The 23,806-nt window shown below is 52.7% G+C and overlaps 1 protein-coding gene across 1 annotated transcript in view; it reads left to right on the top strand.

Annotated features, from left to right (window-relative positions):
- The window catches only part of CDCA8 (cell division cycle associated 8), a 229,398-nt gene that overhangs the window by 127,669 nt on the left and 77,923 nt on the right, over nucleotides 1-23,806 (top strand). The window contains exon 8 of the mRNA XM_078681219.1: nucleotides 20,781-20,870. Coding sequence (XP_078537345.1) covers nucleotides 20,781-20,870 — 90 coding nt within the window. The remainder of the gene's footprint in view (nucleotides 1-20,780; nucleotides 20,871-23,806) is intronic.

Consider the following 23,806-nt stretch of genomic DNA (forward strand, 5'->3'; position numbering starts at 1 on the left):
AGCTTTTTTTCTTCTCAAGCACCATCTTACTGCTTATTTTCTTATGCTGTTTAAAAGTTGCTTATCTTGCAGTCCGGTCCATCTGTACATGGGCAATTGGTTTTTTAAAAAGAGGGAACATTGAACTTCTGCTCAAGGCCACTCAAATTATGAAGCAATCTTAGACTGAATTATGCGCCAGGGTTGAGTAAATTTATAGAGGAAACAAGCATGTTGTGCAACTTCATGCTACACTAGAACAGCTAGGTTGTCCTTCACCCTCACTGCTACAAAATGAATCCAAAACGTTACACAAAATAAAGGTTTCTTTAGAAAGGAGTATCCTTAAGTGTACAGGTAGTGTGGAGATGCCATTCAATAAAATAAATATTTATCTTGCCTAGCCCCCTAGAGAATATTGTTTTAATAACACTGTGCCTTCTGTCTCCAAGAGCAAAATAGTGTGTTACAAGCAGTTTTCTGTTGAGCATAGCTTTCAGAAGAAAACGAGCCTGCATGTCTATACTTCTTGCAGTAAAATATGTGTTTTTATTCTGCACAGGCAAGTTAGGTTTTCAAACTGTTCTCGAGGTCACTGTTTACTCTAGCCTTTAGAAGTATCTCCTATTAAGGAAAGCTCTCTGCAGAACAGTATTGCAAATATATATAAATAACCTGTGTCTCGCTAAAAGGCAATAGTATTCAAGACATCAGACCTTCAAAAGAGACTTTAGATGTTAGTGATTTTTCTGCACTCTGAGTTCCATCTCCAAATAACTGCTGCACTGAGTACCAGGACTAACCGTGGGCCAACCCCATTTTTGGGTCTCGCGCCTAGCGTTGCACTGCGTAGCGATGCTTTGCGCAGCGCAAGGCATTTTGTAATCAAAAAACAGGGTTTCAGCAGTCACTTTGGAAGCTCGTGCGTGTTGTGCGTGTGCTTTTTAGGTTTTGCCTACGCAATGCGTACGAAGTACGCATGCGCTAGCAAAATCTAATGATATCTCGATATCTCTCTATGTGGGGTCGGGTATCCGCCCCCTCCTCCCATTGGCTAGCTCCATAAATGGAGGCTAGCCATTGGTAGAGGGCTCTGTCTGTCAATCCCGGACCAGATTCGGGGGCGTTCCCGAGAATTTTTCCCTTTTGGTGACGTCAGTCTCGGGAACGCCCCCGAATCTGTTCCGGCATTGACGGCACCCGCCCTCAATACCGTCCCTTGCCGATTTTTTTGGAGCCCCCTGGCAGGGGCCCACACTGCCAGGGACATTGCCGCCTTTGACCGAGTGCCACATCGCTTTATTTTTTAATTGAAGCCGGTGCCCACCCGGCATTGCCCCGTGTTTACACCGCCGCTGTCCGGCCTCCCGACCCCAGGGCCGCGCTGCGATTGGCCGCGACCCGGAAGTCAGGCAGGCCGGGGCGGGACAAGCGGAAGTGCCGGAGAAGAAGAGCTCCAGCGCAAGGAGAAGAAGCCGCCTGCCGTGTCCTTCCCTGGGCTCCCAAGTGAAGGGGGAGCCCCGGAGTTCTGGCCAGTCTCGAGGGAGGAGCGGGAGTCCTCCAGCCCCTGGCCGCCCTGTGTTGCGTAGGTCCCGCCCCCCCCAGCGCGGACAAGGAGAAGGAGCTGCGCCCACCGGCAGGACTCCATGGTCGAAGAGGAGCCCCGCCGCCGCCCGTGAGAGCACCCGGCCCCAGGAAGCGGGACCGGGTGAGGAAGAGCTGCAGCGAAGTCCCCCCCCCCCCCCCCCCCCCCCCCCCAACGCGGACAAGGAGAAGCAGATGCACCCACCGGCAGGGCTCCGTCGAGGTGAGTGCTGCCGTTCCCTCCCCCCTCCCCGCGTGTCCGTTCCGCACCCCCCCTCCCCGTGTGTCCGTTCCGCCCCCCCCCCCCCTCCCCGTGTGTCCGTTCCGCCCCCCCCCCTCCCCGTGTGTCCGTTCCGCCCCCCCCTCCCCGGTAGTCGCTGTGGCCGTAATAGTTGGCTCTAGGCTGTATGCATACCTGGCATGGTGACCGGCTTTCTGGGGAGAGAATGATGTGCTTTTGTTATCCTCCCAGTCAGCATAATGGCAGCTGGCACTGTTGGGTTTTGTGTTCCCTGCTGGATTCTAATCTGTAAAGTTATGGGCTGCGTAGCCTTTATTGACCGGTCGAGATGGGAGGTGCTAGCTGTGTCGCTGGCGTCTGTGATTTTCTTGGTTTTTATTGTAATCATGTGCAACAAAGGCATGTCTTCTGGTTTCCTTCTTCTTGGAGTGTTTCATCTCCTGTCTGGCGCCGTCAGGGCTCCTCATATGGCATTGCTCTCATGCATGTAACATGTTTGCCCATGTTACATGCTCTTTCCATGCAGCATAAGAACCTGATACAGTGTCCATGTCCTCCAAGGTCTTCGCTGTGGTTAGAACGTCTCTCAGTGTGCCACATGCTACTCCTGTGGTCTCCTATGTCCTGAGCATCATATAAAGCACATCCGTGGGACCAAAGCTCCTCGAAATGTTTGTCATTGTACAGAAGCCCCCAAACTTTCTGGTCGTGCACCCTAAGCTGCATGTGGGTCCCAAGTGCGAAACAATGCCTATCCATGTGCCAGGCACTTTCACAAGAGGGCAAAGGGAGGCTGCTTCAAACTGAGCTGAAAAGGGCACAGACATCCATCCAACCCCCTCCGGCTGAAGCGGGATCCCCAGAAGAGATCTTATGTTCTCCATGACACCTGCATGCCTCCTCCTGCAATGTTGTATCTCCACCACCAATTTGTGGTTGCACCCTACCACCGCCCTCAATCTCCTAGAGCCAGAAGATAAATGCAGTGTACTAGCCCACCACAAAAAGAAAAGCCTTCATAATGCACTTATATAGGGCCTTTGTAGTTCCTAGGCCTGAACCGAAGCAGTAGTTGAGCTTGTTCTGATCTTGCTTCACTGTTTGCCTTTCCAGACTGGTGTCTCTTCCAACTGTCCCCTGCACTTTGTACCAGAGTGAGTTAATATTTGTACTCGGATAAGGCTGCATTCCTGGTAAACAAGACCAGTATATGGATGTCCGAATTTACACCCAACATCTACCACACAGGAGTTGTCCTAAAAGATAGAGGAATTTTAAATTCCTCTGCATATTACTTACTAGAGGACAATGTGGGGTGTAATACTTTCAACAGCTGTGTACCGATGGTTAAATGCTCTTGTATGGAATCCCGAGTCTCCTACTCGATTTAAGTTACAGGATCTCTGGGCCTCGCTTCCCTTACCTGCTTAAAACTGAATGTGATGCCAACATGCTAAAATCAAAATCAATATAAAAATGAACTGATCATCCTTATGTCTTTTTACTAGTTTCAAAAGTACATAAAAGGTTGTGTTTTTTCACACAGTGCACTCAGTTTGCATTCTTATTTTTTATTAAATTAACTATAAAAATCAGTACTTGTTTTGTTGATTCTATCGCAAACTCCCCTAATATATATTACATGGGAACCATCGTGACAGGTTTCAATTAGGAGCATTGGGTCACCTCTAGGCTTTAGGTAAGCTACATTCTATAAGAGCACCATAAAAATTGAATAGACTTTCCTGTTTGGTACACCTCTCGAAAGTATCAGTTACATTCTTTATGGCATCCCTATGTCCTGTGCAATAGGTATGAAAAAAAAAAATCTGAAAGCGTGTTACTTCTACATTTAATGAAAAATGCGATCCTGCTGAAGAAGTTTGTGGTGTGCCATGTGTATGTTATCTTAACTTTAGCCTGGTAATCCATGGTCCCATGCCCGGCCTATACAAAGTTTCCTTGTTTCCTGGGAAACAAGGAAAAAATGCAATTGGCTCGTTGGGATCCCGGCATCCGAGGTTGCCCCTGTCGGTAGAAACGTGACATTTTTAGGCAGACGGGGACAGTTTGCCTCTGTGATGTCTAAGTTGATTCCTAGATATTACAAGTGAACAGGGAAGGCCATTTTGAGTAAATGTGCTGGACACTGGCATTTAAGACTCCCCCAACTACATGATAAATCCTAGCTTCTCTCTGTCTTTCTCACTCTAGCTCTCTCTCTCTCTCTCTCTCTCTCTCTGTCTTACTCTCTATAGCTCCCTCTCTATATGTCTTGCTCTTTCTAGCTCCCTCTCTCTGTGTCTTGCTCCGTCTAGCTCCCTCTCTCTGTGTCTTGCTCCCTCTCTCTCTGTCTTACTCCCTCTAGCTCCTTCTCTCTCCGTCTTAATCCCTCTAGCTGTCTTACTCCCTCTAGCTCCTTCTCTCTCCGTCTTAATCCCTCTAGCTCCCTCTCTCTGTCTTGCTCCCTCTAGCTCCCTTGCTCCCTTTAGCTCCCTCTCTCTCTGTCTTGCTCGCCCTAGCTCCCTCTAGCTCCTTCTCGCTCTCTTACTCCACCTCCCTCTCTGTCTAGCTCCCTCTCTCTCTGTTTTACTCCCTCTAGCTCCCTCTGTCTCCTTCTCTCTCTGTCTTACTCTCTCTAGCTCCTTCTCTCTCCGTCTTAATCCCTCTAGCTCCCTCTCTCTGTCTTGCTCCCTCTAGCTCCCTCTCTCTCCCTTGCTCCCTCTAGCTCCCTCTCTCTCCCTTGCTCCCTCTAGCTCCCCCTTGCTCCCTCTAGCTCCCCCTCTCTCTGTCTTGCTCGCTCTAGCTCCCTCTAGCTCCTTCTCTCTCTCTTACTCCCTCTAGCTCCCTCTCTCTGTCTAGCTCCCTCTCTCTGTTTTACTCCCTCTAGCTCCCTCTGTCTCCTTCTCTCTCTGTCTTACTCTCTCTAGCTCCTTCTCTCTCTCTTACTCCCTCTAGCTCTCTCTCTGTCTTTCTCACTCTAGCTCTCTCTCTCTCTCTCTGTGTATGTATAGCTCTGTGTACATATACCTGTGTGTGTGTGTATAAGTGCAAATGCAATAAGTCTCACAATTTCGAAAAATAAAGCTATTTACTACTAAACAACAACACCATTTATTTATCTGTTTACTCAAAAAAAACATAGATGGAAATTTTAACATTTACAATGCCAATAGCTCTAACATTGTCAAAGGCAAAACCATTGCATTGTAAATGCTTGTTTGTTTGGTGTAACGTCATTGGTCTTGGCGTTCTTCCGATAACAAAAGACTTCCCACTATTGGCTTGTGTCGCGCGCATTGCTCCTCACATAGCCTATTGGTGTCTATTACGTGCATGAAGCTCGTAAGAGACACCAATAGGCCGTGGGAGGAGCAACAGAGCGATGGGCATGTTAATAGAAATGTGACGCCTTGCTGTTGTGTGCGTGCGTGTTACCAATTACGGGCATTTTTTTTTCTGTGTGGCGTGCTTTAAGCAAGAGAGAAGAGCAACAGAGCGACGGGCATGGTAAATGACACGCCTTGCTGTTGCGCGTGTGAGGTTTTTTTTTTTTTGAATGGCGTGCTTGAAGCCATTGCAAACTAATGCGATGTCTCCTTCGAAATTTTCTGTCTGCCTGTAAAGAGAAGTACAAACGTAGGAGCAGTGAGAATGCGCGCATTTTCCAATTACGTAGTTTTAGCGGTGCAGGAGTACTTCACAGTTTTTTAAAACACCATTTGTTTGAAACTTAGGCTTTTGTTATGTTTTTAGTCCTTCTCACAGGCACTCTGTCTATCGTTGTTAGAATTAGTCCCCCTCTAAATAAAGGCTATCAACCCCTCGCAATGTACCTCTACTTGCCTGTCTGCACAGTGAAGTACAATGGTAGGAGCATTGATATACATGCAGGCACAATGCGCGCGTTCACTAATGACGTCACTGGCGCACAGACGGCCCCGCGCACAGACGGCCCCGCGCACAAACGACCCAACGCACAGACGGCCCCACAACCGCAGACGGCCCCACAACCGCAGACGGCCCCACAACCGCAGACGGCCCCACAACCGCAGACGGCCCCACAACCGCAGACGGCCCCACAACCGCAGACGGCCCCACAACCGCAGACGGCCCCACAACCGCAGACGGCCCCACAACCGCAGACGGCCCCACAACCGCAGACGGCCCCACAACCGCAGACGGCCCCACAACCGCAGACGGCCCCACAACCGCAGACGGCCCCACAACCGCAGACGGCCCCACAACCGCAGACGGCCCCACAACCGCAGACGGCCCCACAACCGCAGACGGCCCCACAACCGCAGACGGCCCCACAACCGCAGACGGCCCCACAACCGCAGACGGCCCCACAACCGCAGACGGCCCCACAACCGCAGACGGCCCCACAGCCGCAGACGGCCCCACAGCCGCAGACGGCCCCACAGCCGCAGACGGCCCCACAGCCGCAGACGGCCCCACAGCCGCAGGCGGCCCCACAGCCGCAGGCGGCCCCACAGCCGCAGGCGGCCCCACAGCACACATTACACACAGCACACATTACACACAGCACACATTACACACAGCACACATTACACACAGCACACATTACACACAGCACACATTACACACAGCACACATTACACACAGCACACATTACACACAGCACACATTACACACAGCACACATTACACACAGCACACATTACACACAGCACACATTACACACAGCACACATTACACACAGCACACATTACACACAGCACACATTACACACAGCACACATTACACACAGCACACATTACACACAGCACACATTACACACAGCACACATTACACACAGCACACATTACACACAGCACACATTACACACAGCACACATTACACACACCACACATTACACACACCACACATTACACACACCACACATTACACACACCACACATTACACACACCACACATTACACACACCACACATTACACACACCACACATTACACACACCACACATTACACACACCACACATTACACCCACAACACATTACACCCACAACACATTACACCCACAACACATTACACACACCACACATTACACACACCACACATTACACACACAACACATTACACCCACAACACATTACACACACCACACACACATTACACACACCACACACACATAACACACACAACACACACATAACACACACAACACACACATAACACATAACACACACAACACACACATAACACACACAACACATAACACACACATAACACATAACACACACAACACATAACACACACAACACATAACACACACATAACACATAACACACACATAACACATAACACACACATAACACATAACACACACATAACACATACCGTCAGGACACACTTTCACCAGGCACAGACACCATCAGCCGTCAGTGCACGCTTTTACCGGGCCCAAACACCACCAGCCGTCAGTGCACGCTTTTACCGGGCCCAAACACCACCAGCCGTCAGTGCACGCTTTTACCGGGCCCAAACACCACCAGCCGTCAGTGCATGCTTTCTCCGGGCCCAAACACCACCAGCCGTCAGTGCACGCTTTCACCAGGCACACACACCACCAGCCATCAGTGCACACATCCATTGTAACGCATCCACAATTAACTATTGTAGCAATCGCAGTATGGCACACTTTACTTTTAAACATATTCATCTAAAGCGCAGCATGCCACCATTGCTACAAAAATGACACCTTTTTTTGGCCTACAATTTATAGACTTTTGTTGCTGTTGCAATATTTAGCAGTGCCAATAGCTCAAACTTAATTAACCCGAGACCTATTGCATTGTAAATGCTTGTTTCCTTTTCCGCGTGCAACGCGGATCCGGTCCTTCGGGCCTGTTTGGGGGCCCCCCTTTTTTCCCCCATTTCTCTTTGGTGGGACAGTGTGCGAATGCCTTAGGGCTTCAAAACTTTCTCTTTTCGTGGGCATCTTATGTCGGTGACCGACCCTCACCTCATTTGTATGTGGTGTTTGGGGGAGGATCACTGTGCCACTGATTGTCCGGAGTGTCGACAGTTGAAGCCGAAGTCGCGGCGGGAGCGCCGGATGAAACATCTCTTGGCGCGTCTCTCCAGGTCGGCGTCCTCCCCTTCGGTCTACTTTGGCAGACTGCTTCAGATACGGCCGTGGTCGTCGTCCTCGCCCTTCCTCAATGTCGCGTGAGCGTTGCTCCCCGATGGGTAAGTGTTGCAGTTTTTCTCCGGGGGCTGGTTCCCGGCTGGGGGCGTGGTCTCTCCACAGGTGATGAGGCCCCGCGTGCCGACCTATCCACCGTTTCACGCTGTTGGGGGCGTCGAAAGTCAAATGGAGACATACGCGGCGGCTCTGCAGGCCTCGCTGGCGTCTCCTCCTCCTGGGGCATTGGCGGATCCCCCGCCTTGCGCTGGGCCCTCTGCGGCGCCGCTGGCGACTCCAGGGCCAGCTGGCTCGGATCCAGACTTGGAGAATGTGGTGATGTTGGGGTGCGGTTCCTCTGGGGCACCTCCTTCACGCCACATGCTGGAGTCCCAGTGGTTTCGCGGGAGTTCGCACGGGTTTGCGGGTTCGCGGGTTTGCGGGGGCTCAGGTCGCATCCCGAGCCCCTCTCGGTCCTTTGACAAGGTGGTGCTGTCTAAGGCCGAAGTGACGCCGCTACGGCGCCGGCAGCAGCTGGCCCATGCAAAGCCACAGGGGTCGACGGCCCCTCCTCGCCCCGCTCCGGATCGAGGCCGGATGAGGACCCCTCGTCCCTCTCCGGGCCTCTCTCGTTCCTTCCCGCAGGTGGCGGCCTCGGAGGGCGAGTCGGTGGCTGAATCGTCTCTGGCGCCGCCACATGGGTTGCCGAGCGATCTCTGCCAAATTCTGGGCCGCGGCTGGTTGAAGACTTAGGGTCATTCCCCGGGGCCGTCTTGTTCCCCCAAGCAGGTGTCTACCTCGGAGAGGGTCGGGTCAGCGACGTCCCAGCGCTGTCCCGGGGCCGGCTCAACTCCAGCTCCACTACGGTCTCCGGTTCGGGATGACTTGGTGGACTCGTATCCAGTGACGCCGGATGGTTGGCGTCCTGCCTCAGGTGGCGGACTATACAGATCCGCGCAGGGTTTGTACCGCGGACTCGTCTTCGGACCCTCCATCTTCTCCGGAGGCAGACTGTATTTTGGTGTCATCCTCTCCTGAGACTGGCCGACGTGTGGTGTCTTTTTCATCGGCGTCGAAGGGCGGCTCTCCGCCCTTCCTGAGGCAGAGGTCTTCGTCGGAAGAGCGGCAGGTCCCTCATTCTTCGGCTTCCTCTGGCTTCCAAATCTGGCCCCTGGCCTCGGGACGGCCGCCTTAGTTTGCAGCCATCGCCTACGGAGGAGCTGCTTTCTCCACCACGGTGCCCTACGGAGGCAGGTGCGGCCTTCTTTCACGTGGTGTCCACGGCTGTGGGTGTCCTGCGCATGGGTGACCCGGTGGCTTATATTCCGGCGGACCACCTCTTGGAGGTCCTCCACCAGGGCTCTGATGGGAGGGAAATCTTACTCCGCTTTGAAGGTTCCCTCCCTTCTTCCTTGACGGGGGCTTGGAGGCGGTCTACCTCAGGGGACCCGGTGCCACCGCATCTTCTGCACCGGAACCTCCCGGCGCCGCGTGACCCGGAGTGTCTGTCCCTTCACCCCTAGGCTGCCAGCCCCCTTTTGCGGACTGCTTTTCCCTCCCTACCGCCACTGTTGACTCCGCCGTCCCGGGAGGCCCGCTGGCTGGACTCTTGGGGGCACAACATATTTGCCTCGAATAGCGCTGCCCTGCGGGCCCTTAACACCTTGTGTGTTCTGGCTAGGGCCTCCTCCTGTCTGTGGGACTCGGCTGAGTCTCTGGAATCTGCAGCGTCCCAGGAGCCTGGTCAGGTGGACTTGCGGCATAATGCTTCGGATGGCCGGGAGCTTGTGGCTTTATCCTCCGCTCTGGACATCTCAGAGGAGCTGGGCCATGGCTTCCTCGGTCGCTCTCCATTGCCATGCTTGGTTTCGGGACGGAGTATGCCCTGAGAATATTCGACAGCGACTCTTTGACCTGCCGTTTGACGGTACCATGTTGTTCCATGCCCCGGACGACTCCGCCATCCGAAGACCCTTGGTGGGGCTCTGCCCTCCTCCTCCGCCTTATCGCCCTCCATCTCCTCCTCAGTGACTCGTAAGTTGGGCTGCTTCTGGGCCTTCGTAGGCTGATTGTTCTGGTTGTGGAGTGTATTTTTCTAGCCATCGCGTCCTTTCAGGACTTTGGCATTGTTGGCTGCTGGACGGCCCTTTGTTCATTATTTGTGTGTTATTGCGCAGACTCGGCCTCAGATTGTGCCTTCTGCTTGGTTGGGCTGCTTGTCAAGCCCTTCGCGGGGGTATTTTTTCCCCCGTGGCACTTTTGTTTTTTCCTCTGCTGCGGAAGTTCTTCCAAAGAGGATTCCCATAGTTTGGGACTTGCCATACCCTGTGGAGTAATGGTAGCGGGTCTATGGCTGTCGCCCTGCTTGGCGTTCTGGTCGCCTTCGGGTGCCTGTTCTCCATGGCGTTGTGTGGTTGCCTTGCTGCTTGAGGTCGTCTGAGCGGCCGCTCGTAGTGGCGTGCCCGGGCTCTTCCTCCTCCCCCTCTCCCTACTCCTGTCCTGAGGGCTGGGGTGCTCATGTGTTCTCCCTTGTCAGGCGCTGCCTACTCTTCTCCGGGGGATTCGGGCTGCTCCTTTTGCTTCTGGCGGCTTATCTGCCGGTGCTGTCCTAGCTGGCAGGTTGCTCTCCGTCTGGAGTGGGTTTGCCTTCTTTTTTCTCTTGCTTCCTTGGGTCTTCTAGGCTTCTTCCTCTTCCGCTCTTCCTGTCTTGGCTTTGAGAGGCGGCTAGTTTGCCTTGTGAAGGAGTGGGATGCTTCGGCCCTGCCCTTGGCCCCTCTGTTTTGAGTGTGCGGGACTCTTCTGCCTTCTTCTCTCCCTCCTACCTTCCTTGGGTCGGTGGGGTTCTGCTTGTGGGGGTTCCCATTGCCTGGTAGGGGCGAGTTCTCCCTGGTCCACAGCTCTGGTCCCCTGTGGGTCCCCTGATCTGTCTTGGCTGGTGGGGTCATTTTGCACACCCTCCTTCCCTGGGGTATTGCTAGGGTATCTATTCTTTGTGAAGGAATCTACGGCTAGTAGTCTATCAGATGTACGAGTTACTTACCTTCGGTAACAATGTATCTGGTAGGGACGATTCTAGCCGCAGATTCCTTCGCATCCCACCCTTCCTCCCCTGTCCTGCGAGGACCCTTGGGTTGGTCTTCGGTGCTTGCCTCCCGGGGGAGGGGGCTGCCTCTCCTGTGAGTGCCTTCCTTGTTCTGGACGGGTGGCTCTGTCTGGGGGTGGTTCATTCCTCCTTGGTTCCTTGGACGATGGGGTTACAGTGCTCCGGTGCCTTGGTACCCTGCTGCTCTGGCTCTCCCGGGTTAGGAGGGATTGTTTCTATCCCTGTCCTTCCCTCCCCTCCCTTCCTTCCATTGCTTCCTCTGATATGGGTTCCCTGGCCATCTTTTTCCCATGCCCCTTCGGGGGGGTTTTGCCCTCTATCTTGGCGTGGCTTAGAGGTTGTTATCCCTGTCTGTCTTGGAGCTGGTTCCCTTCCTTGCTCAGGTTGGGGGTGGTAGTTTCCTGTGTGTGCCATGACTTCTACACATGTTCCATGTCTCTGGGGCACAGGGATGGGAGGCTGTCTTATGCTGGGAGGGTGGTGGCGCAGGGCTCTGCTTGCTCTTTCTTCTTTCCCTGTCTTTAGGTTCTGCAGTGTTTTCACTACTCTTGTGGTGTGGTTAGTCACTGCTTCTTTCCAATTTTTCTGCTCTTCGCACAATGATCCCATGCTCCTACAGTTTATCTGGTGGGTCCGCGTTGTGGTGCGGAAAAGTTCTCTGAAGAAAACTGACGTAGGCGCGCCGGTGCGGGTCTTAAGTGACCTCGCTAACGTCACGTACGCGGACGACTCCTGGGTGGAGTTGCGTGATGTCTCCCCGGCGCGCAGGATTGCTGTGGCAAAAAAAGTTTCCGGATCCAGTCTCACGCCTGGGGATAATTCTACGTGAAGGAATCTGCGGCTAGAAACGTCTCTACCAGATACATTGTTACTGAAGGTAAGTAACTCGTACATTAAAAAAATAGCGGAGGACAAAAAGTTGTTGCCTCTGGTCCTCTCTTCACAGAAAGGGAAGTTTGCTGGTTATAAACGGGCTTTTGGGTAGGCAATTCAATCGAAGATAGCTGCCCAGCCCTTTCATGGTAGGGGACGTGGCCAGGGTGTCCCTTTCTTCAACAAGTCCCGGGGTCCTCCTTTTTTTCTAGGTCTTCCAAATCATGACTATGTGAGGGGTTCAGAGGAGACACCGGTTGGGGGTCGCCTCAGGGCTTTTTTTCCCGGTTTGGGAGGAGTTAGTCCGGGATCAATGGGTCCTGCGGATTGTCAAGCTGGGTTGTCACATCGAATGCGGAGACCCAACGGGGGATGTGTTCCCTGCTACCCCTATTCCCGGATCCACGGTCAAGTGTCAGGCTCTTTTGGAGCTGTGGTGAGGGTGCCTATGAGTCAGCAGGTTTGGGGAGTTTATTCGATCCGGTTTCTGATCCGAAAACCGAATGGGGACTTCCTTCCTGTTCTGGACCTAAAGGCGGTGAATTTGTGCATCCCTCATCGGTCCTTCAAAATGGTTGCTCTACAGATGATTGTGCCTTTCCTGTCTGTGGGGGATTTCTGGTCTTCTCTGAATCTCAGGGACGCCTACTTTCATGTGCCTGTGGCTTCCCAGAGGTTTCTGCAGTTCTGTGAGGGCATCGATCATTACCAGTACCAGGTATTACTGGTTGATCTCTTCCTCTTCTTTCCTTAAGGCTCAATCAGATACCCAGGAGGTCTGCCGGCTCCTGCAGAAGTTCGGGTGGATTCTGAACTTGTAGAAGCCCCATCTGTGCCCCACTCAGGAACTGCTGTTCATTGTGGGGTCTTCAACACCAAGATCGGGAAGGTTTTCCTGTCAGAGCCTAGCAGACTGACTCTGGTGCGCGAGCTGAGGAAGGTGTTGGTCTCTCCTTTCACGACTCGGCAGTGGTTTCGGGTTCAGGGATTGTCTGCTACCGTGATGATTGTTCCTTGGGCCCGGTTGCACTTGTAGCCCCTGGTGAATCATGTTTTGCAGCGTGAATCTTTCTGGATTCACTATGCTGTGCATTATTCCGCGGTCTTGTGGTTGGGTCCGGATTCGTAGTCTATTCTTTCTTCTTTTTTTTTGTACCACAGGTGGGCGTCGACGTCCCACCTTTTGGTGTATTTCCGGTGACGTCGGCACGCTTCCTGTGGAAGCTCCCACTCTTGGGCGCCATCTTCAGATTCTTTTTTCCGCGGTTGGGTCTGGATCGTTCCCGAAAGGTCTCCAGACATTTTTGGAGAAAGAAGAAGAAAAATACGCACCTTTTGCAAGAAAAGAGATTGAGAAGACTACAGGAGACTACATCATCGAAGAGGACGACGAAGGAGAAGAAGAACTTCGACGTCCATCGGAGAATGCAAGCTCAGGGGGCCCCCTGAACGCATGAGATGGACAACACTCCTTTCAAATTCTGCTGTAACTGCCACCACAAGTACGCGCAGAAGGACCAGCACCAGGTCGGCAACCTTTGCCTACCGGTCGACCACGAAAGCGAGGACTGCAATGCCTGCTCCGCCTTCAAGCCGAAGACTCTTCGAGTGAGTGAGAGAGAGACAGAGGATAGCCAACGCCACCATGCAGGGCAAGGGGCAGCCACCGTCCCTACGAGACCTGGGGCTATCATCAGACGAGGAGGACAACGCCGCCGACGGCTACGCGGTCGTAGAGACCGATATTACGAAGACTCCAAAGAAGGTAGGAGACTCTACGGCCCCTAAGGCACGAGAGACCCCGAGTCTCGAAAAAGTGAGGGCAAACCCCCAAAAGCGCCGACGCCGAAAACTTCGGCGACTACACCAAGGCACAGCGGATCCTCTGAGAAGGACTCTCAGGCGCCGAGAGCTGGAGAACAGCAGAAGGGTTGTATGACTTAACAACTACTGCCTAAACCACGACTACTGGATCTACGAAGGCTAAACCACGACCATTATTTAACCACTACATTTTAAACCACTACTCCATAAACCACGAAAAAATTAGATTTAATGCCATTTTTTTTCTAAAATACTATTTTAGGTCTGTTTTCAAAAACGAGCACACTGATCATATGCTGTTCGTTTTATAATTAAAGCAACACTGCCATCTTCTGACATAAACTGGTAATTTATGTTAACTAATTTCTTCAACAACCTTAGCTGTATTTTGTTTTTATCTATTTCGATTTTAATCTTCACGTATTTTTTAATCTATATATATTTTTAATCGTATTTGTGGGGGGGGGGGGGGGGGGGGAGTCCCCCCCACACCCCCCATTTACCCTTTTAAACGTTTTCCTACCATGCTCTGATGTTCTAAAAGTCGTGGTTCCATCCTCTGTTGTTCCTTCATTCGTGGATGTTACCTTCGTGGTTCAGCCCTCTTCGTTGTTCAATCTTCGTTGTTCAGGTGAGCCGTTCTTGAAACATCGTGGTTTAGGATGTTTCCCCAGCAGAAGACGTCGAAAATCTCCCCTGTAAAGGAGCATTCGACGCCGAGGTAAAACGACCCGAATGGCGCTTCAGCTCCAACGAAGGACCCGAAAGCCAGCTCTGCACCGAAACCTTCGACGGCGAAAGTCGGCTCGGCGTCGAAAAGAGTGGCCGATCCATTCGACGCAGACCACGCGGCCGAAATGGAGAAAAAAAAAAGATGGCTCGAGGCCGAGATGGAAAACATCCTGCAGCGGAAAAAAGATTTAAACGCCAGGATGAAGGAATACACAATCCCGACGAAACCTAGGCTACAGGTGGTTGAGGAAACGGAGGAGGAGGACTACGACGTCGAAGGTTAGTCGGTGGGCGTCGAGACCTTCGACGACCAAGAAGAGGAGGAGGCCTCCTACTACGAAGATGAAGGAGACGACGACCGCAGGACACTCCTCGGGTCTGCATCCTCGGAGACTCAGGAAATAGATTGGCAGGCCGTCGACACCGAGAGCCCAGAGGAAGCTGTCAACACTTATCCCCCGAGGCCCTCGCCGCCAGATGACATCGAAATCTACAACACAGTCATCAGGAATGCGGCTGCAGTTTTCAAGGTAAAACTCGACGAAGAGAAGCAGAAAGCAGACTTCCTTCTCGAGACACTGCTCCCTACACAAACAAGGAGCCAGTTCCTGCCCATGCTCGACAGTGTCATGGCACAGGGAAAAGAGGCTTTCAAAGAACCAACTACATGCAAAGCAGTCCCTCCCAGGACGGAGAAAAAGTATAAACATTCCTCCACGGCAAGAAAAAGGGCCAATGTGCCTACTACTAAGGGGCCATCTCCAGACAAAGAAAGCAAGAGGATGGACCTGGTGGGGAGAAGAATTGAACGGAATGCCGCAATGCACTGGCGCATGGCGAATTCCAATGCACTGCTCAACAGGCACCAGTACCAGATCCTGGAAGAGCTGTGCCAGTTAATAAAGAACATGTCACAGGAATTCAAGCAAAGAGCTGAAACCTTGTCGAAGAGGGGACGAATGTAGCCAATTCTTGCCTCAAGACTGCCCTGGTCGGAGCAGACACCTCCAGCAGGCTCATGATGATGGGCATCACGGAAAGAAGACAAGCCTGGCTCAGAATTTCGGGCTTCAAGCCAGAAGTGCAGCACAGCATCCTCAACACACCGTTCAACGGAGAAACGTTGTTCGGGGCCCCAGTTGACGAGAAACTCAGCCAACTGAAGAAGGATAACAAGACTGCAAGATCCATGGGGGCATTGCAGTTCAGAGGTACTAAAAGGGGCACCCCGTCACGAAGACCTAACGGGAGGGGAGGAAACCAGCCAGGAACATCACACCAGGCGTTCCAACAAGCCCACCAAGCAGACACCCAGACACAGCAGGGGCAGCAAAAACAGTCCTGGCAGTACCAACCAAGAGGCCAGTGCTTTCGCGGGAGAGGGAATGGACGTGGACAGAATAAGAGAGGGGGACAGTAACCCGCCTCTAAGTGACTCATTAAAACTCCATCGGCCACATGCATCAATGTTCCCGTTTGCGAATTTTTAATTGCGAAAATTAAGGAATCGCAATTAAGAATTCGCAAACGGATATGAATTAAAAAATTTCAATTTTTTTGCGATTTCTTATTTTTCCTTAATTGCGATTCACAATTTGCGAATCGCAATTAAGAAATCCCTTTCCATTGATTCCTATGGGCCTAGAGGCCCATAGGAATGAATGTGAAGGCATTCTCATTTTGCAAAATGAGAATGCAATTTCAAGGGTGCAGGGGGGGGATCCAAAGGACCCCCCCCTGCACCCCTGATATGTACCTTTAAGTACATTTTTCACACAGGAAAGGACAATGTAGAAGCAGACTGGCTCAGCAGACAGACATCGGCATCCCACGAGTGGGAGCTCAATGCACAAGAGACGAGAAGGCAGGTGGGGGACACCGTCGGTAGACCTATTTGCAACACGCCAGAATGCAAAATGCCAAAACTTCGCATCCAGGCAGCCCGGGAAGGGCTCCCTGGGGAATGCCCTATGGATAGACTGGTCCAGGACATTTGCTTACACTTTTTCCCCGATACCGCTGATGCACAAGGTACTCCGCAAGTGCAGAGCGAGCAACATGAACCTGATACTGGTCGCACCGCAGTGGGCCAGGCAGACATGGTACTCGCAGATCATGGAGACGACACAGATTCGGGAGAAGTAAAGACCTACTCTCCATGCAAAACGGAGAAGTGCTGCACCCGGAGCCAGAGAGCCTGAGCCTCGTAGCGTGGCTCCTGAAGACATAGTTTGCGCATTTGAAACTGCCAAAAAGCACCCTAAGGGTACTTCGAGAGGCACGAATACCCAGCACACGGAAGTGCTACGTAGCGAAATGGAAGAGATTCACACTGTGGTGCAGGAGGGAAAAACTACACAATAAGATTAAAAAGGACTCAACAGTACTAAAGTACCTCACGCTCCTGCTCGACAAAAATCTGAGCTCATCCTCACTGAGGGTTCACCTGGCAGCGATAGTCGCTTACACTAGAGGAGAAATGTACAAGAGTTTCTTCACATCACAGGTTAAGAGATTCCTGGAGGGAGCAAAGAGGATCGCACCACCAAAGAGGGTGCCACCACCTGCATGGAACCTTAACCTAGTCCTAACGGAACTCATGAAGGAACCTTTCGAGCCAATTTACAGGGCCTCCCTAGAAATGCTGACCATAAAAACAGCCTTCCTGGTAGCAATCACTTCACTGGGCAGAGTGAGCGAACTGCAGGCACTAACGCTACAAGAACCCTACATACAGATACACAACGATAGGGTGGTGATGAGAACGGACCCACACTTCATGCCAAAGGTGGTGTCAAGGTTTCACATGAACCAGACTATACAGATACCGAGTTTCTTCCAAAAACCGGCAACAAGAGCTGAAAGAGCACTGCACACTCTAGACGCCAGAAGGGCAGTCATGCACTACATTGAGAGAATGAAGGAACACAGAAAAACAAAGCAGTTCTTTGTGTCCTTCGCTAACAGTTTCATGGGAAACCAGTAACTAAAGGAACAATTGCGGGATGGATCGCCCAAACAATACAGTTCTGCCCCAAGCGGGCAGGACAGGAACTAGCAGAGGGGACACATGCCCACTCTACCAGGAAAAAGGGAGCTACAATAGCTTTCCTAGCTAACTCACCAATTCAGGGCATATGCCTGGCGGCAACATGGGCTTCAGTGCACACGTTCACAAAGCACTACTGTGTGGATATACAGATGAACAAGGAAGCACAAGTCGGACAAAGGGTGGTTCAACACATATTCAATAACCAACGCTCATCTTCCACCCAGCCACCACAAACATGAGAAACCGCTACAAAGTCTATGCACAGCATAGTGAATCCAGAAAGATTCATGCTGCAAAACTAATAGTTTCTTACCTGTCGGTGTAGTTTTGCAGCTTGATGATCTTTCTGGATTCACTAGCGAACCCACCCACCTCTGCCAGAAAGATGAGGCTGGAGAGAAAAGGTGGTTGAAACAAGGACAAATACTTGAAAAGAAACCTTAAAGGTTAAAGCGGTGAAATCACTTTAGTTGAACATTGCCATAACTTCGGTAACAAAACGAACACTAGAAAAAAGAATCCAAAGATGGCGCCCAAAAGTGGGAGCTTCTACTGGAAGCGTGCCGACGTCACCGGAAATACACCAAAAGGTGGGACGTTGACGCCCACCTGGGCGACAATAAAAAAAAAAAGAAAGAAAAGACTACGAATCCGGACCCAACCACAAGGCCGCGGAATAATGCACAGCATAGTGAATCCAGAAAGATCATCAAGCTGCAAAACTACACCGACAGGTAAGAAACTATTCGTTCAGGAGAATTGGAGTCCGTAGTCTCAGAATTACTAATTGTTCATTCCGGGGTGTGTGGAAATTGCCCAGGAATTGTCCTGATGGCTGTAGGATCAGAACCTCTTGCAGGGCTCTCTCTTTGTGTCCCAAGAGTGGTTGGTGCTGAATACGGATGTCAGCGAGCTGGGTTGGGGGGCGGTGTTGGCCCAATAGTCTGTTCAGGGGATATGGTCAGTCCAGGAAGCAGAGATGTTTACGATTGGAGGGAGTTGAGGGCGGTGCAGTTGTCCTCGACTCATTTTCTTCCTTGGATCCTACAGCCGGATGTGCTGGTGAGGACGGACAACACGGTAGTGGTGTGTTATGTCAACCGCCAGGGGAGTGCGACTGTGGCTTCCTTCAACTTGTTAGTGCATCCGATTTGTCAGTGGGCAGACTTGAACTTGTTGTCTCTGAGGGCGTTTCATTTGGCAGGGTTTTTGCACTCTGAGTCAGATCGCTTGAGCAGGTTGTTTCCCTCCCCGTCGACATATGCCTGATGGCGGTGTTTGGGGGCTGAAGGAGAGGTTTGGGGTCCCTGTGGTGGATCTGTTTGCTGCCCCAGAAAACGCCTTGAGGGAGATGTTTTGCTCTGTGGTTCTGTCGGACTCGGTTTCGAGAGTGGATGCGCTGTCCTTTCGGTGGGAGGGGGCTTGATGTATGCCTTTCCTCCGATTGCCTTGCTTCCGAGGTTCTGCTGAAAATCCAGTTGGATCGGGCTTCTGTAATCCTGTTGGCGCCTGCTTGGACCCAGAGGCCTTGGTTCTCTCTGTTGTTGAGGTTGGTGGTGGGTCGTTGCTGGCAGTTGTCAGTGGTTCCTTGTCCCCTGCTGTATTCTCCTCTGTCTCTGGATTGTCTCGTCCGCTTGCCTCTGGTGGGTTGGCTGTTGAAAGGAAGAACCTTGTTGCTTTGGGGTGTTCTGCTGTGGCTCAGTTTAACCAGCAATCCCGGCATCCTTCGACTCTTAAGTACTATGCTCGGCATTGTGTCTTTTCATGGTTGGTGTTCGGATCGGGGTTGGTCTTCGTTAGAGGTGGATCCTGTGCGTATCTTGGATTTCCTGAAGGATGGCTTCGAGCTGGGTCTGGCTGTGTCCTCTTTGCAGGCTCAATGGTCGGCAGTGAGGGCCTTCAGAGGTTCGGCTTGTGAGCCAGTTTTTCCGTTGTTGTCCCAATTGGTGAGGAGATGTTTCCTCAAAAAACCCATTGTTAAGCCTTTTGTTACTAGTTGGGATCTTCCGTTTGTGCTGCGGTCTTTACGGTTTGCTCTCTTTGAGCCTCTGGGAGACGTGTCTCTGCGTTTTATGATGAACAAGGTGGTTTTTCTTGTCCGCATTACCTCGGCCCGGAGGGTTGGAGAGTTGGGTTCTTTGCTTTGTTCTTAGCCCTTTTTGTGGGTTTTTTCGGGTCATTCTCTGAGGATCTGATTTTGCCTGTGTTCTGTCATGATACGCTTTCGGAGGATGAGGTGCGGCTGCACTGTTTGGACGTTAGGCGGGCTCTTGAGGTGTACTTGGTTCGTACTAAACCTCTTCGAAAGGGGGATTTGCTTTTTGTGACCTTTGGCCTGGCTGGTCAGCATCTGAAGCCTTCTGGTGCGACTGTCGGTGGCTGAGGTGGGCTGTGGGGCAGCGTATGAGGCTTGTGGAGTGCTGGTGCCTGGGTCGGTGCAGGGGAGATCAACACGGGTGTGGCTTCTACCTGGGCCTGTTTTCAGGGGGCGTCTATGGCTGAGATCTACAAGGCGGCTACTATTCATTACTTCGAGTCATAGTCCTACCCTTCACAGTCCAAGTTCTCATCCCTCCCTCCCTGTTTGGCTTCTTATGCTTGGGGGCACAGGATGTGCTGAGGTGGGTCAAGGGTTATGAGCCTCAGGATGTGGGAGTGGCCTAGAGGGTAGGGATGGTCTAAGGGAGTTTTGCTTGGAAGTTCTGGGGGAGGAGCTATTGCTCAAGTGGTAATGACTGTGACGGGGAGGTCTATGACTTGGAATAATTAATATTACTGGTGAATAACCGGTTATTTCCATATATGAGGAAATTACACAGAAACTGCTGTGGCTGCACAATCATGTCTTTTGAGTGAACCTGACTATACAGCTATAGTTTCTATTTGTATAATTTTTCTGCAAGGTTATCTTTATTGTGCTTATTCATTTGCTTGAAATATTAATATTACCCTCCTCCCACAAGTACTGCATCATTGAGAGAAACACACCAAGTTATCCTGATTTGTATTGTACTTCATGAGGTATTGAGTAAACAGAACTAATTATAAAAACATTTACACCTGTGAAGCTATACCAGTCCTTCGTTTGCTGAGTACATATGCTACAATTATTTCGAATTTAATAGACTAACACTTATCTTAACAGCAGTGGTACGCTTTGCAAGCATCTAAAGAGCGCTAAAAAGTATAAAATAAAATATCAAAAAGTATAAAGCTACTTTTTGTTTTGTTTTGAATAATAGTAAAAGAAACCTTATTACACCAGGAAACAAATTAGCTGACATGTCAACATGGAGCGTCACGCCTATGGTCACACCTAGATTTGATACCAGGTAAGGTTTACACGTAGTTGCTGTATTTTCCATGTATGTTTTAACTTCTCAGAAGAGATTTGTTAATTAACACAACCTCATATTTGAAGAACTAGTGCTGCCATTACTGGCTATCTGCAGAATTCCTCTTGCCTTTTCCAGCCCTTCTCTTGTGCTGCATGTATTGGCTGCTTATTTCAAATTCTTGCATAATGAAATTAAATCGTTGCATCTCCTGGTCTTTTCACCTGTGTTTATAAAAGAGCCAGTCAGCTGGCACCTGACTTAGATTGCTTTCCTACACATACTCTTTTTTCCACTTGTGAATTTAAATGTAAATGAAAAAGTGCTATTCTAAAGCACATGGTCTTGGCTGTGCAAGAAACATCTGAAAGAAACAGGTTAGTATTAGATTCCTTACCTTAGAATATCCCCAGGCGTCAGTCTGGATCCGGAAACTTTTGCGTAGCAGTACCCCTGCGCGTCGGTAGGCGTCGTCTGCAGGCGTCCCCTGCGGCTCCGCGTCGTCGGCGTCGTGCGCCGTGATGACGTCGCTGGAGTATATAGACGCCGCCTCCGCGCGCTGACGTCAGTTCTTCTTTTTTCCGCGCCAGTTAGCGCAGATCCGAAGAGCAGTACTCCGGTCTTTTGACCAAGTTTTTTGTTAACTGATTGATCTTTACGGTGCCGGTAGGATGCCCGGTTTCAAGAGTTGTGACGAGTGCGACCGCATGATGTCGGTCACCGACCACCATCGACTCTGCCTCCGGTGTCTGGGCGCGGACCACGACGTGGAGTCCTGCGTCGACTGTCGGGCCTTGACTGGAAAAGCTAGGCGGGAGCGGTCCCGCAAGCTTCTCGAACTCCGGTTGTCGGCCCCGCGTCGAGAGCGGTCCCGGTCCGGTCGGAGGTCGAGGGAGCGGTCGAGGGAGCGGTCGCGGAGCCGCCATGGGCGCTCCGGGAGTCGCCACCATTCCTCCGGCTCGTCAGGTAAGCACAAGAAGTCGGGGCGTCGCCATCGCACCCCCGACTCCCCCCGACGCCCGCGTGCTGCGGCCGGGGGCTCGGGTGACCCCACCCCCGCGGTCCCGCATGGGTCGCCGACGCCGTCTGCCCCACACCTGTCGGTCCCTGGGGAAGGCGCGTCGCGTGAGGAGATCGAGGCCTTCCTCATTGCTATGAGGGCGAGGTCTTCTCCGGCGGGGCCTTCGGCGCCTGCGGGCCCGTCGGTCCCGTCTGGGGGCCCGAGCGGTTCGGGTGCTCCTGCCCCGGCGCCGCCGGTGGCTCCGGCCCCGGCGCCGCTGGTTCCCTCTGGTTCGTCGCCGGCTGGTCTCCCGGCCTCTCCGGCGTCGGTTCCTGTGGGCCAGCCCATGGTACCGCCCCCGCGTGGTGCAGCGACTCCGCCGTCGGCTCCGGCCGGCGTCGGGTCCCCGGCACCGACGCCGCGCGGCGCCACCCCCCTTTCCTCCCCGACTCCGGACTCGGAGCCGGACCGGCGTCGGCCGACGCCGGACCCGACGCCGATGGGGCCTGTTGACCCCGATGTCTATATCGTCGACCCAGAATATGGGTATGACGAGGAGGAGTATGGAGAGGGTTGGGAGGGGTCTGAGGACCCTCTATCCCGTGCCTGCCAGTACGATGTGGACTGGGTAGGTGATCTGGGTGATGCCAGTGGCCTGGACGAGTCGCCCAACCCTGGGTTTGTCTCTCCGTCCCCTGTGGCGTCCGAGGCGGGTGCTGCCTATTCGGTGGTCCTGATGAGGGCTGCCAAGGCCTTACACCTTGAGCTCCCCGTCGCGAAGGTCAAACCGAATATCCTGACGGAAGTTTTTAAACCGCAGTCATGCCCCCAGGAGCCTCTGCTGCCGTTTAATGAGGCCCTGACGGATGTCCTTCTGGGCACCTGGTCCAGGCCCGCCTCTGGTGCGCCGGTTGACCGGAACGTTGCCAGGCGTCACCGTCCCTGCGCGGACGACCCTGCCTTCCTGTCCACCCATCCCTCCCCGGAGAGTCTGGTGATCCAGGCCTCCACTTCGCAGTCCGCATTTCCGTCGGCTCCGCCCGACCGGGAATCAAAGAGGTACGACCAATTCGGAAAGAAAGTGTTTTCCTCTTTGAGTGCTGGGCTGCGGTCTTGTAACACCGCGTGCCTCTTGGGCCGCTACACCCACTCCCTGTGGGATACGGTCGAGGAGTGTTTGCCGCAATGCCCCCAGGAAGTGCGGGACAAGCTCACCCGGGCCTTTGTTGAAGGCCGGGATGCGGCGCGGTACTCGATCCGTTGTGGTCTGGACACCACGGACTCACTGGGACGGGCCATGTCCACTACGGTGGCGATTCGTCGCCATGCCTGGCTGAGATCTGCCAACTTCTCACCAGACGTCCAAAATACGCTTATGGACATGCCATTTGATGGCAGTCGCCTATTTGGTGACAAAGCGGACCACGCGCTGGAGCGCTTCAAGGACTCCAGGGTCACGGCCAAGTCCTTGGGTCTCTCGACCCAGACCCAGCGCCAGCAGACGGGTTCGTTTCGGCCCTTTCGTGGCCAAGGGAGAGGAGGTCCCACACGTGCTGCCAGCCACGCGGCGCAGAGCGCTCCCCAGCGCGGTGGCGCCCGTGGTTTCCGCCGTGGTGGCGGTAGAGGCCAGCGTCGTGGTCAGTCCACGCCTCCCTCCGCTGCGGCATCCAAGCCTTCCTAGTCCGAGCTTTCGGGCTCACGTGACGCCAGTGGGTGGCAGGGTTCGCCATCACCACTCCCGCTGGCGCGCGATAACATCGGACAGGTGGGTGCTGCAGCTTGTCCGAAGGGGCTATGCCCTCCCCTTCGAGTCCACTCCTCCAGCCATGCCACCGCAGAACCACCGTGTGTCGGGGGACCACTTGACACTTCTGCAGGAGGAAGTTACGGCCCTCTTGGCCAAGGGGGCCATCGAGCGCGTTCCTGGGCCAGA

Source organism: Lissotriton helveticus, chromosome 3_1 (genome assembly GCF_964261635.1).
Source record: "Lissotriton helveticus chromosome 3_1, aLisHel1.1, whole genome shotgun sequence".
In the NCBI taxonomy this organism is placed as follows: domain Eukaryota; kingdom Metazoa; phylum Chordata; class Amphibia; order Caudata; family Salamandridae; genus Lissotriton; species Lissotriton helveticus.